At 44.6% G+C, this 13,181-nt stretch overlaps 1 protein-coding gene across 16 annotated transcripts in view; it reads right to left on the reverse strand.

The window, feature by feature from the left end:
• LOC117641867 (chaperone protein DnaK 2-like) overlaps nt 1-13,181 on the reverse strand; it is a 28,251-nt gene that overhangs the window by 4,779 nt on the left and 10,291 nt on the right. For 15 of the 16 annotated variants that reach the window (XM_034379578.1, XM_034379589.1, XM_034379586.1 and 12 more), the window contains exons 5-14: nt 11,909-12,150; nt 9,064-9,306; nt 8,051-8,341; nt 7,361-7,642; nt 6,614-6,847; nt 6,408-6,566; nt 4,798-5,046; nt 3,247-3,501; nt 1,820-2,050; nt 126-636 (exon numbers count right to left, since the gene is read on the reverse strand). In XM_034379578.1, the coding sequence (XP_034235469.1) occupies nt 126-636; nt 1,820-2,050; nt 3,247-3,501; nt 4,798-5,046; nt 6,408-6,566; nt 6,614-6,847; nt 7,361-7,642; nt 8,051-8,341; nt 9,064-9,306; nt 11,909-12,150 (2,697 nt within the window). The remainder of the gene's footprint in view (nt 1-125; nt 637-1,819; nt 2,051-3,246; nt 3,502-4,797; nt 5,047-6,407; nt 6,567-6,613; nt 6,848-7,360; nt 7,643-8,050; nt 8,342-9,063; nt 9,307-11,908; nt 12,151-13,181) is intronic. The other variant, XM_034379590.1, reaches the window with a different exon arrangement.

Consider the following 13,181-nt stretch of genomic DNA (forward strand, 5'->3'; position numbering starts at 1 on the left):
GGAAGCTGGGGAGTTTTCGCAGGCCAAGCTTGCCAAATTTTGGCATTCAAAGCGGCTTGCCAACTTTGATGCAAGGAAACTTACCGTTGGCTCTGCAGTGTAACGTAACGGTTGGGGTTCCTTACCACTATCCACCTCCATTTTGTCCGCCCCAAGGTCACCGCTGGTGAAGTCCATTGGTTGGTACTGGGACTGGGCTCGCTCGTTGACAATCCACACCGCGTGGCTGGACACAGCCTTGGCAGCGGGCTGAGGCGGCGGCGGCAGTGGCTGCTCTGGGTCGCCAAATTGGGACTGGGCCTGCTCGGAGCTGCTCGTCGAGACGCCCGGAGTCCAAGTCACCCTGCTGCACAGACTCTGTCTAGCGGGCTGCGGTGGCCGCAGCACGGGAAAGCCCAAATATGACAATAGCTTCGACCCGACAGCATAGGCCTCGTGGTAGGCAGCTTCAGCCCCACTGGCCGCTTCCTGCCGTTTCTGCTGGCTGTCACGGTACTGCCTCAGATGGCCGAGGACATTTCTCACCGCATACAAAGCATGGCCTATGACCTGCAAGGACGGGCGGGGCTGGCGTTCCATCAGTTGTCTACGACAACACTTTTCCAATTGGACAAGCAGTGGGTCGTTGTCGAACTCCTGCCAAAAAAGAAAAACGCGGTGAGTACTCACACAGATAAATTCCTACAAAGAACTACTCGTTGTAATGGAAAGAAAACGAAGGCTTCGCAGCACGAAGAAAATCGTTCGTAATACAAACAATTTTGTTTGTAATACATACAAAGCCTTTGTAGCGGACGACACTGCAGAAAATAACCACAACAAAAGTACACAAATTTATCTGGCAAATTTTTTTATCAGGAATTTAGTGTACTTTTCAAGTACAACAATTGTTGTACAAAGTACAACGGAACCGGCATGACGAGTGCTGTGCAGTCCAGGGCTGGTTATGGTTTGTACAATTCTCGTTGTACTTTCTACAATCCCTGTTGTACTTTTATTGTTCAGTTTTGTTGTACTTTTGATGTACTATCCACACTTTTCCTTGCAGTGGAAGAACTTCTTCGCAGCCTGCGAAGGATTTTTTTCTTTGAATTGCAAACAAAATGGTTTGTATTACGAACGATATTCTTCGTAGGCCACGAAGCCTCCGTTTTCTTTGTATTACAACGAGTAGTTCTTTGTAGGCTTCCAAGTGTGCACGCTGTAGCACTGTACACAGGCTTAAAACTGTAAACGTGTCCTTCACTCGCAATTTGGTCTCGGACTGAAGAACAAATCTACACTGTGGTAAAAAGGTACGGGAAATTCTGTTAATTTTTTTGCCTCTCCGTAATCTCTTACAGTATTCTCCGTAGGGCCGTACAGCATTCTCCGTAGGACAGCACAGACTTCTCCGTAGGGCCTGGAACACTGTATAGTCCTACGGAGAACACTGTAAGGTACTAGGGAGAACACTGTGCGGTCCTACGGAAAATACTGTAAGAGCCTACAGAGAATACTGACAAGGGGGCTACGGAGAACTACCTCAAGCTGTTTACATAATTTTCCGTGGCTTTTAGCCACAGTGTACAGGTGCACGCTTGCTAAGGACAAGTCTGTGGGTGCATGCTGAAAAGCAATTTATTTTATGTCGAATACAACGTTTTAAAACATCCAACTCTCGCTTTAGAAGCATCGCTCCTACTACCCTAAACTAAGATTTCATTCGCTATATGCTAAGGCTTATGGCACGATTATGGATGTGCCCAAAGACTATGTTGGACTTTTAGTGACAAAATTTTGTGACAGGCGTTGAACGAATTCACACTTTCACGCTTACCTGCAAACCATCCGTCAGCTCTTGCTCCAAGGTTAGTATCCAATTCATCAACTTCTGCTCCTCCTCAACCCTCTTTTGTTCCAATGTCGCGAATCCAGTGTCGATAGACTCAATCAGTTTCTCCAACATTTCTGTAGAAAGGTCTGATTCGTGCTTTAGCAAACTCAAATGCTTCCGGGAAGATTTCTTCAAGGCCTCAGCCTCCTCGTAGCAGGGGTGCCCCTCCAGAACCTGGAACGTGGACTGAGATTAATTTCACCGCATGCACTACCATTCCAAGAACGTGACATCACGTTGGAACTAACGAGACAAATTGTTACGTTCCTTTAAGCGTTACACGGTGAAAGCGGAACCGGGGTTTCCCAGGAAGCCTATGGTAGCGACATAGGCGATTTCCAGGGAGTTCCTGGGAAAACCAGGTTCCGTTTTCCCCGTGGATTCATATTCGTTTCAACGTGAGTAAGCTCATTTACGGCTAATTCATTGTGAAGTATTACTTTGCAACTTGCAAAGAAAATGGTTTGCAACGTTGCAAAACGATGCTTCGCAACGTTGGAAACTTTTTTCTTCGCAACTTACGAACTATTTCTTTGCAATGCGAAGAAAATAGTTCGCAAGGGAGTTTGTAATACAAAGCTGGAAAATACTTTGTACTGCAAAGTCCTTTTCATTGCAAGCTTTTGAGTGTGAGTGTGTGTGTGTGTGTGTAAGCTGGCATGCACCAACAGATGTGTCCTGGGCAAGCTTGCAAGTCTAGACGTTCTTGGCCTCGTTACTGTATGCAGACCCTAGTACACGTCTACCGCTGCATGCGCGCGAAGAACAAATCCAACAAATCCGTAGGAGCAAATTTGGTGGGTAGTCGTACTAGGACATGATCTTTCAAAATAACCCCGTTCGAGTCAAAAAACATTTTTTTTTTTTGATGCGGCCTAGTGCACATGGGTAATTTTGACACAAATTAATAAGACATTCGCGCGAATCTAAACCTTCCGGAGTACAAATTTTTGCGAAAAATTGCACATGCACACACAACAAGGGGCAAACAACTTCGAAAAAATTTGAACACCGTTATTCCAAATTCACGTTATTACACGCTATTTCAACGTTATTTCAAGTCCATTTCAACGCTATTTCACATTGGTTTTCCTTATTTCACGTTATTCCAACGGTTTTTGAAGCTTATTTCAACGATATTTTACATAACGTCAAAAGAAACGTACACCAAAATTCAAGTTGTTTCCCCCTCGGCACAAAATCATTTGAGGCCACGCAAAAAAATTGTAGAAAGAAGTGTGGACACGGTAAAAACGGTTCCTGGTTTTCCCAGGAACTCCCTGGAAATCGCCTATGCCTTCACCATTGGCTTCCTGGGAAAACCAGGTTCCGTGTTTACCGTGGACCTGAGACCGTTCTGCGAATTTTACCTTAAGATTAAGCGCCTGGAGAACCTTCTGTTCGGCAGCTCGGAAAGCTTCGGCTCGCCTTTGTTCCGCCGCCACTTGTTCACCGTAGTTGCGATGGATTCCCGCTGCCTCCGTTTCAAATACGCGGAGCCGATCTGATAGTTCTCTCTCGTCAGCAAGGGAACCCCTACTGCTACGCAGCCATCCTAATGCGTCTCGGCACAGTTCCTCTATATCTTGGCAGTAGGACTTGTAGAGGGCATTGTTGGGTCCTTCCTGCAAACGTTTCACAAAACATAAGTTCGCAACAGTAGACAACACTGCACACAGATAAGTCACACAAGAATGATCCCGCGTGCAGGGATCAAGCACCTGCGGATGGGCAACAATTCACGCCGATCAAAATACACGAGTCAATGGACCCTTCACACTATATTCTTTGAAATTTTTTGGGCATAACTGTGCATTCACAGATACGTGCGTAAGACGTGTATGATATTTTGCATCACTGTGTGCATTTTAAGCAGGAAGATGCCTAAATTGTACACCGTAATGCATAATATTAGACACCTTACGTACGTATGTGTGCATGCACGATTGCATGAAAAGTGAATAATTATGCAATTGAAAGTCCCCAAGAATTTAGTGCGTTCCACTCGACGAGGACGACACTTGAAAAACAAAAAAGTCATAAAAACTACACCCTTCAGGACGTAAATCGTTTAATGCCCTCTGAAAGGGCGTGAATGGGTTAAGGACTTTCAAGCAACATTTTAATGCCCTTCCAAAGGCATAAACCGGTTCACGCCGTTCCAGTGGCGCAAGTTCGTTAATGCCCTTCAAGAGCATACTAATATGGCCTTTGTTTCATCAGTGCCAGGTAAGTTGCTAGTTGTCTTACCACGAGAACAACTCTTTGAACTCGTCTGTGCAAACACCAGGGGGTAGCAGCACGGCACATTTGAGCACTCCGTGCCGTGGCGAGGCCCCCCCCCCCCCACTTCGGAAGTTGCTCAAAACTATTTGGAGTGCGGCACGCACCACGACGGGTATGAAAGAAGTGTGTGTCCTGTGGTTTACTTCATGTAGTAGGTATTTTCAGGTACTTTTGAGCACTCCGTGACTCCAGACCTACTAAATCATGGTCCGAACAGCCATCACTGATGGTCTGGTTACCATACCACTACTTCATTTCGATCAACAAGAGTTCAGATTCGACCAAAATTGGAGTCGTCACCGTTTTGCCGATTAAATGTTCGACTATGAACGATTTGAAAGATAAGCGGAAGTGAACACACGATATGAGATAACCAAACCTAAAATAAGACGATAATCGTTGCGAATTTTATTGTGTCGCAGTAAAATGCCTACGAAAGATCGCTTCATAATACGAAGAAAACGAAGTCATTGTACAGTTCAATGAGAAATGCTTCGTATTATGATGCCAACTCCTCCGTAATATGATGCACTTCTTCATAATACGAAGCAATTCTACAATGCCTTCATTTTCTTCCTAGCTTCCTAATCTTTTTACAGTGCACGCCACTGAGTGACATAGTCTGTGTTGCGTACCTTGATGTTAGTGGACTGTAAAGTTGTCTGGACCCTCGACTCGAACGTCTTCCTCACTTCCGCCTTGCGTAGGTCTGCAGCGTGCCGCTGTCTATCGCTATGAATCTCGTCTGCTGCTGCTGAGACCTTGTCGCGAAATCTGATGTATTCCTCTTCGGACGCGTCAGGGTTGTCGAGAGTCCAGGCGAGCCTGTCCGTGCAACGCTTGTGTAACTTGAGCACTCTCTCATCAAACTTATCATTCAGAACCTGCGAATCAGATTCGAAGAGAAGGAAGATTACTTACTGCACACTAACTGTCAAGGGGCTTTTATTGTCCCACGATTTAAGGGGGGACCCTGGTGAAACTTTCAAGTAGGCTTCAAAATAATCCCAGGAAGTTGAAACTTTGCTTAATTATTAGGTTCATTATGGTGAGTTCCCAAAACAAAATTCAATCCAAAATGTTGAACAGTCTCTGAGAAAAGTGGCTTTTTAGTGTTTTTTGGAGCGTTGGGGAAAAATCTTCCTGCGTCTTTCATTGGGACGGAAAGTCTTGAAAATTTTTTTGGGTTATCCTAAAGATGTATAGAAGAGATTTTAGTGACGGAATTTTCAAATTCAACTTCTGTCCTGAGATATATGAGTTTTCAAATTTTAACATTAAGAAAAAAGTGATTTTTTTCCCTTTTTGCAAACTTTTAGGTGTGTTTTAAAAAAAGTAGGGCTGATATCAAGATTCCATCACTAAAATTTGTCAACAAGTCATCAATGAATAGAGTCCATGCAAGACGACTCATGTAGGTGTCAACCAGGAACGCAGGAAGTCTTTCTACGACAAAATTTTTTGTCGACTGAGCAAAGCTGTGAAGTTGAGCGTAGAAGCCAACGACAACTGATCTCAATGTTATTTCCTTCCAAATGATAAAGAAACTACCCCTTTAGCTTAAAGGTGTTCAACCTGTTGAATCTGAAACCTTCTATGCACATTTTTATCTATGAACTTTGAAAATACTATTTATTGGAATTTTGGCGATTTTTTCACCAGGGTCCCCCCTTAAGCAATTTTAAGCACATCCAACGCTGATACAGTTTTGTTCCCGTCTGGCAACACATTTTGAACTACGCCTGCTGCAAATTTTACTTTTACAAGACAATTTGTCCCGCCTGACGTACACAAAATTGCATTACCGCCGGATGTGCTTAAAATTGCATCATTCATGGGGCAAAAAAAGTCCGATGACATTTAATGTGTGCAGTGCAGTCCGTCTCAGGTCGGAACGAGCCTGCACTCTACAAAAAATGTCCTGTCAACGCCGTTAATTTATTACCAATGTTTGCTGTTATGCAATTCACGGCGTTCACTGTGATCTTGGTTACAGTGTTCACTGTGATCTGGCCACAGTAAACGCCGTGAATTGGAGCCTGATTTGCAGTACTTCGGTGCTCAGCGGCGTCAAACTCACAGTGTTTACTGGGGACCAGATCACAGTGAACACCGCGAACAAGATCACAGTGAATCCCGTGAGCAGATCACAGTAAACGCTGTGAATTGACCTACAGTGAAAACTGGTAATAAATTAACGGCATTTACAGGACATTATTGGTAGAGTGTGGCGAGGTTCACTTGCCTCCTCCCTCGGCAACTGCAGCAACACCTCTGAAATGAAAAGGGACAGACCCTTCGCAGCGGGGGTCCGGCACAGGCTGCTGCGACCCTCAATAGCAGGTAGCCGCACTACCGCTGCAACAACGCGATCGTCTCCAGGCTCGTTCCGACCTGAGACAGACTGTAGTTATTTCGTGAAAACACATTCTCTTTCTTTAAATATCTCACCTTAACATTGGACGGTATCTCCTGCAGTGTTCGGCACAGTTGTTCCCGCGCCTCGACCCTCGTCCTCTCAGCTTCTCGCTTGGCATTGTAGTCATTCAAAGCATCTGCAATTTCAGTACGCAAGTTATCGTACTCAGCGAATTGTCTGTTGCCATATTCGTTCAGCCACTGCAGTTTCTTCTCACACTTGTCGCGCAATGCGACCAGGTCATTCCGAAAACCGTCGTCTGGAATCTGTTAACCAAAGAGCACCGACATAACTGTAGCTAAACTATAAAGCATGCACACTAAATATCATGGGACTTTTCTGTCCCATGAATGATGCAATTTTGTGTACACCAGGCGGGACACATTGTCTAGTGAAAGTAAAATTTGCAGCAGGCTTCAGATAAAATGTGTGGCCAGACGGGAACAAAATTGTATCAGCGTCGGTTGTGCTTAAAATTGCATGGGGGACAAAAAAAGTCCCATTTGGTGTGTGGGACATATTGAGTCCCACGCAAATTCAAGGGTGACATAATTTTGTTCGCGCCTGGTGACCCTATGCGCCTGGGCAAAAAGCATTTTCATTGGACAATTTGTCCCACCTGGCGCACACATATTTGTATCACAATTGAATGAGCTCAAAGTAGCATCATCCATGGAACAAAAAAGTTTAAAGACATTCGGTGTGTAGTGCTACAAAGTGAGCTTGTAATCCTCACGGTGTGGGGATACACCGTGATCACCCTACGATCACAGACTAACCTCAAGGCCACGCACATGACGAAGCAGGTCTTCGAGAGCATTTTTACTTTCCACTCTCTGTGATTCTATTCTCTCATTTTCCTGGCGCCTCTGCATTCTCTTGGCGAGACTTCGAAGTACAGCTGAAGGTAGACACCCATCTAAACGACAATCTATCTTTCCCTGTATACGATTCCCAAATTGGACAAATCCACTGTGGTAAATTCCTAACAGGTGAGCAGACGGAAGTCTACTGTCAAATATTCGTGCCATGGCATTGCCGCGTCCGACCTTTTGAAGAATCTGAGAAAATGACACGGAAAAATATAGTGATTTGCTTGAAACAAGGCTGAGTATTGCGCACGGTAAAAAGAAATAATCAAGATTTATTAGAGTGGTTTGATGCAATCAATTTTAAGCACGTCCGTCGATACAATTTTGTGTCCACCAGGACCAGGTGATACATATTGTCTGACGCCTATTGCAATTTGCTTTCTCATTGTACAATTAGTGTCACCTGGTAGACACAAAATTTTATCGACGAATGTGCTTTAAACTGCATTATTCAGGGGACAAAAAAAGTCAGTCCCATGATACAGTATTTGGTGTGTAGAAATGAACTAGTGGAGCAACCTCCATTTTGACCAGGACATAATTCAACAAGCTAGGGTCCACAATCCAAATACCTCGCTGCTCAGCGTTAATCCATACCTCTATGTTGGCGTCCTCCACGAGAGGAATTTCGCGAGGAAGCTTGGTGTTTGCTGGCACAATAACCTCTTTATTCCCCATCCTAATTCTTGTTTCCAGGGACAGCACCTCCTGCTTCAGCTCGACGCGCTTGGCGGCCATGAGGGCAGCCCCCTTGGCCACCGCCTCGTCCGGGTTGACCGCTTTGCACAGCGGCTTGCCCTTCACCAGTTCCTGCACGAGGCTGCGCAGTTGAGGGATGCGGCTGGAGCCACCCACCAGCAGGACTTCGCCCAGTTGCTCTGGTTTCACCTGCGAGTCAACGCAACGTGAGAAATTAGACAAGAGAACACATGCGCTCAGCTATATATCCCACCCACCAGGTACAAAGTGCACCACCACACCACAAGGTCTAACGTGAGCTTTAGAGTGTACTTTACTTAAGCAAGTATACATCCATAGGAGTGCACTTAAGCAAGTACACATTCATAGGAGCTTGCACTTCAGCAAGTACACATCAATAGGAGTGCACTTAAGCAAGTACACATCCATAGAAGCGTGCACTTAAGCAAGTACACATCCATACCAGTGTACAAGAAAGCACGGTTTCCTTTCATCTCCTGAACTGGATCAATGGACTGCGCGTGCCCAAGTACTACATCATAGCGCACGTGCACGCCTAAAGATGTGTACTTGACAGGCAGGTCCATGACTCCACAGGCTAGGTACTTGTTAGTGCACACTGCACTGTTGTGGCCTTTTTTATGCATAATTAGGCATGCGCATGTACGGGCGTAAGGTGTGCATAATCATATGGACAATTGTGTACAATTTTATGCAAGAAGATGCATAAAATGAACGCAATGATGCAATATTATTATCATGCACATCTTACGTACGTTACCGTGCATAAAAATGAATTTCTAAAAAGTCACAGGAGTTTAGAATGTAAACTCCTTGAGATGTGCACTAAGTACACAAGTCTAGTATAGCGTTACAAACAGCACCAACGAAATGCCTTAGAACGTACTTACCTCAGCTCGCTTCAGCGTCGCCAGCAGCCCATCAGTAATGCTCTTGAAGTGCTCCGCGCACTCCTCTTCGAAGTCCGCCCGCTTCACGTCGCACCGGAATTCCTTCCCCAGGCCGGGCAGGAAGATGCTGATGGTCGCCTGGGGGATCCGCGACAGTTTCTCTTTGGCCTTCGTCCATTGCGCTCGGAGAATCTCACAGTCCCGCGGGTCCAGGGCCTCTGCTCCAAGATCTCTCTTGATGCACTGAAAGCATGATCGAGGAAAATTAATCACAGCAATCAAAACTTGAAGAACGGTGATCAAAACTCGAAGGATACGCTATAAACCCAACTGTCTTCTTAATTTACACTCTTTCAAATGCATGCTTGGCATATCTCTACATGTGCACTAAGGAGCGTGAATGGCAAGTTTGAGCTTTGTCAAGCATGCACTTCTGTGTGCCTGTCAGAAATTTCTGAGAAAAGGAATAGACAAATCATGGGCTTTTTCCGAAATTTCTGAGTGGAGCTCTCCATAAAAGCTAGCAAACTCTTGACTTTCGGCGAAAAATTTCCGGAACTTGAGTAAAAATGCATTCCTTACTATCAGGAAATCACGAAAAGAAAGTTCGTAACCAGAAAAAGAATGAGGGAAAGGTGACCCTCTCATTGTTCTGCTCAGTTTTCATAACATCACGGGAGAGCTATACAAAATGTTAGTCGGATAAGCTCGGAGGTGGTCCCCCTGCGTCCATTTCAGGATTGCTGCGGAGGAGCCCTCTTTGAAATATCTGAGAAAAGATAGATTCTACCTCCCCTGAAGACCAAAGTATTGCTCCAAAGTCGCGAAAATCTTTTCGAAAAAAAGATTGGAACTAAACGGAGTTCCCATGAACACGATAGGTAATAGAGTTTTCCTCCATGAATTTCAGCGCGTATTTCTGAAATGATCAGATTAATTCACGAATACACCCTAACATAAACGCCAAACGCCACTCTTATAGGGGAAGTTGCCAAAATTGTGGGTCCTTTTGGCTCCTAAAAAAATGAAAAAATTATCTCGTTCTAAATTTTTTTTAGTATTTTTCCTGTATTCTAGGGGTCATTCTAAACGCATTTCCGAAGGATCACTGTTAAAAAAATCCATCTTAATTTTAAGAAACTTTTTTATGAAGCAGTTTACAAAGACTTTTTGGTAGTAAAAGTAATTAACATTTTCTTCTTAAAAGTAAGAACAAATTTGAAAAGTAATAATCTGTTTCTTAAAAGTTGTTTTTGCGTTTAAGAAGAATTTAATACAGAGTAGGGAAAAATTTAACACCTTATATGCGTAATGAGATACTCTTTGTATGGTAGTAGTCGATTTCACTGCCGAAGTTGCTTGGAAGCGTGGTTGAAACTCGGTCTCGAACCCGGAATTCCGGATTACCGCACCGCGACGCTACCAACTGCGCCACGAGTGAGCTCTGCGAGGCGGGCTCTAGGATGTGGATGACTCCAAGCCTCTCGGCGGAGACTCCGCTAGGCAGCGGAAGCGCTCATCCCAGGGCCTCCAAACACGACTTCACATGACCAAGATCATCCAAATTTGTTCTTTACGTACACTGGTAGTGAAGCGTCCAATGATCACAATTTTAACTGGCAGGATGAGAATCAAATATGAGAAGTCATAGTAATTTTGAATTTTAAGAAACAAATTATGACATTTGGCAAACAATCTTAAATTTTATGAACGTGTTTTTCAATTTTAATAAAGTTTCTGAAAGTTACCAATATTTTCATTACTTGTCAGAAATGTTTTCGTAAATGTAAGAAATTGTCTTAAACTTCACAAACCTTTATGAGTTTTAATATCCTTTCAAAAGGTTATTAAAATTAAGATGACATTTTGTATTAAATTTAAGAATTTTTTTAACAGTGGAGGCCAGGATTTTCTCGCACTTTGATTTTTCCCCCATACTTTACATGGGGGAATGGCACGGAAGTTACCGAAAATGTGCATGGCACGGACGTTACATCATCAAACAAACCGTGAAAACGGACCAACCCGTTCACCAAATCGAACAGGTGTCTCGCCTAAAATTTAAGAGACGTGAAAGCGCAAAATGGCCAGGTGGACCGAAATCGATAGGCCGAGTAGCACGCTTGCTATTGATGACACGGAATGTTACACACAAACCTGACACATGCCGGATTTTCACCTTTGATGGTCCAGCCAGCCGGAATGGAGCCCTCCAGCGAAAATCCGCCTACCGCGCCGGAAAGAGGAAACCACGCCGCTCATTCTGGACGCTGAGCCAAACTTTTCTCGCTACAGGTTCGGCGGTGAGGCGCGAAACTAAAGTTGACGATGTTTGAAAACCAGTACACGGTGGACATTTTCTCATCCAATAAAGCAGGGGGTGCGAATCACTGGAATAAATTGCTATCCAAGGGTGTCATAAAAGATTGCCAACGGAACAAAAGGCTGTTCGCGGATTTGCTCTCCGACAAATAGTTCAGGAGATTTTTGCCCTGGAACACGGACTTTTTGGACAATGGACAGCACGGAAGTTACATTTTGCCTAGTTTTAGCGTGTTTTGACAGGGAGATGCTTGAGCTGCATGCTCGGTTAGTGTGTGGGATAGCAGGGCAGATAAAGCCCAGTCATAGGAATCAAACCGCAGGTCGATACGTTGAAAAATAAGGAAACTGTGGCCCAAAGACACAAAAGGACCCACAATTTTGGCAACTTCCCATAGAGGGCAGCCCGACCCGGGTAACCTGTGGCGAAGAGCGTGCCCCGCCAATTGATTTCTGGTAAAAGAGTAGCTTTAGAACGCCCGAGAGAGGTTTGGCGGATACAAGACACTTTTATCAGACGCACCTGAGTGAGGTACTGCATCATCCTGTCGTCGAAGTCCTCGCCACCGGGCAGGCGGACATCGGAGTGCGCCATGACCTCCACCTGGTTCAGAGCCACCTTGACCACGGCGGCCGAGCTGCCGCCACCGCCGACGTCCACAATCAGCACGGTCTTCTCCTCGCCGTCGCGGTCGTGCGCGTACGCCATGGCGGCGGCCGTCGTTTCGTTCATGATGAACGGCACGCGCAGGCCGGCCAGATTGGCTAGAGCAAGGGGAAATCACTGTGAATTTCAGTGTACAAATCCAATAAATTTCGGTCACATTTCGATGAATTTCAGTCAAATTTTGCCGAATTTCGAGGAATTTCAGTCGAATTTCGAAGAATTTCAGTCAAATTTTGATGAATTTCAGTCGAATTTCGTTGAATTTCAGTCGAATTTCGTTGAATTTCAGTCGAATTTCGTTGAATTTCAGTCTAATTTCGTTGAATTTCAGTCGAATTTCGTTGAATTTCAGTCAAATTTCGATGAATTTTAAACTTTTTAAAGTGACTTTAACGTGTTTGATGAATTTTGGTGTACAAATTTAGCTTTTCCCCTGAGCTGAAGCAAAACGTGTCGGATAAAAAAAAATGCACACTGAATCTCACGCGACTCGATTTATCCCTCGAGTTTGAAGCACATCCGACATGGTACAATTTGGCGTCCGCGAGGCGTTCGTCAGGCGGGCGGCATTGTTCAAAGACAGCACAATTCGCAGGAGGCTTTGGACAAAATGTGTCGCCAGGCGATGGCAATGTTGTTTCACCATCGGATGTGCTCAAAATTGCATTAAAAAACTACGTAGCGATTTAGAGAGATACTTGCACAGCAAGCACACACTTGCAAATGGATACTCGGGAAGTGTACATGAACAAGTGCAGGAATGGAGCAACTCTGATAATCGTGGAACAAAGGGAATTCTACGATTGTAACCGTGGACCCAAAATGTGGTCCATGCTTCACTGAAAATTGAATGGCGAGACTGATGGTCAAAATTTGGCGAGACAAAAAAGTCTTGCGATTCTGTGGCGAGAACCAAATTCGTCGCCACACTTCTGATGAGAAACAAAAGTCTTACCACTTTTTTGGCGAGAAACAAATGTTTCGCCAAAAAATGGCAATAACTGCAACCCCACTCTATTTGATACCAGGAAATATATCCCAGTCAAGCTCACTCCCGTAAACACATCACTAACTACAGGCTTTTGATTACTCAAGTTGAAAATAATACAGAAAGCTATCAAATTCATGT

This window comes from Thrips palmi, unplaced genomic scaffold (assembly GCF_012932325.1).
Source record: "Thrips palmi isolate BJ-2018 unplaced genomic scaffold, TpBJ-2018v1 HiC_scaffold_15, whole genome shotgun sequence".
Classification (NCBI taxonomy): domain Eukaryota; kingdom Metazoa; phylum Arthropoda; class Insecta; order Thysanoptera; family Thripidae; genus Thrips; species Thrips palmi.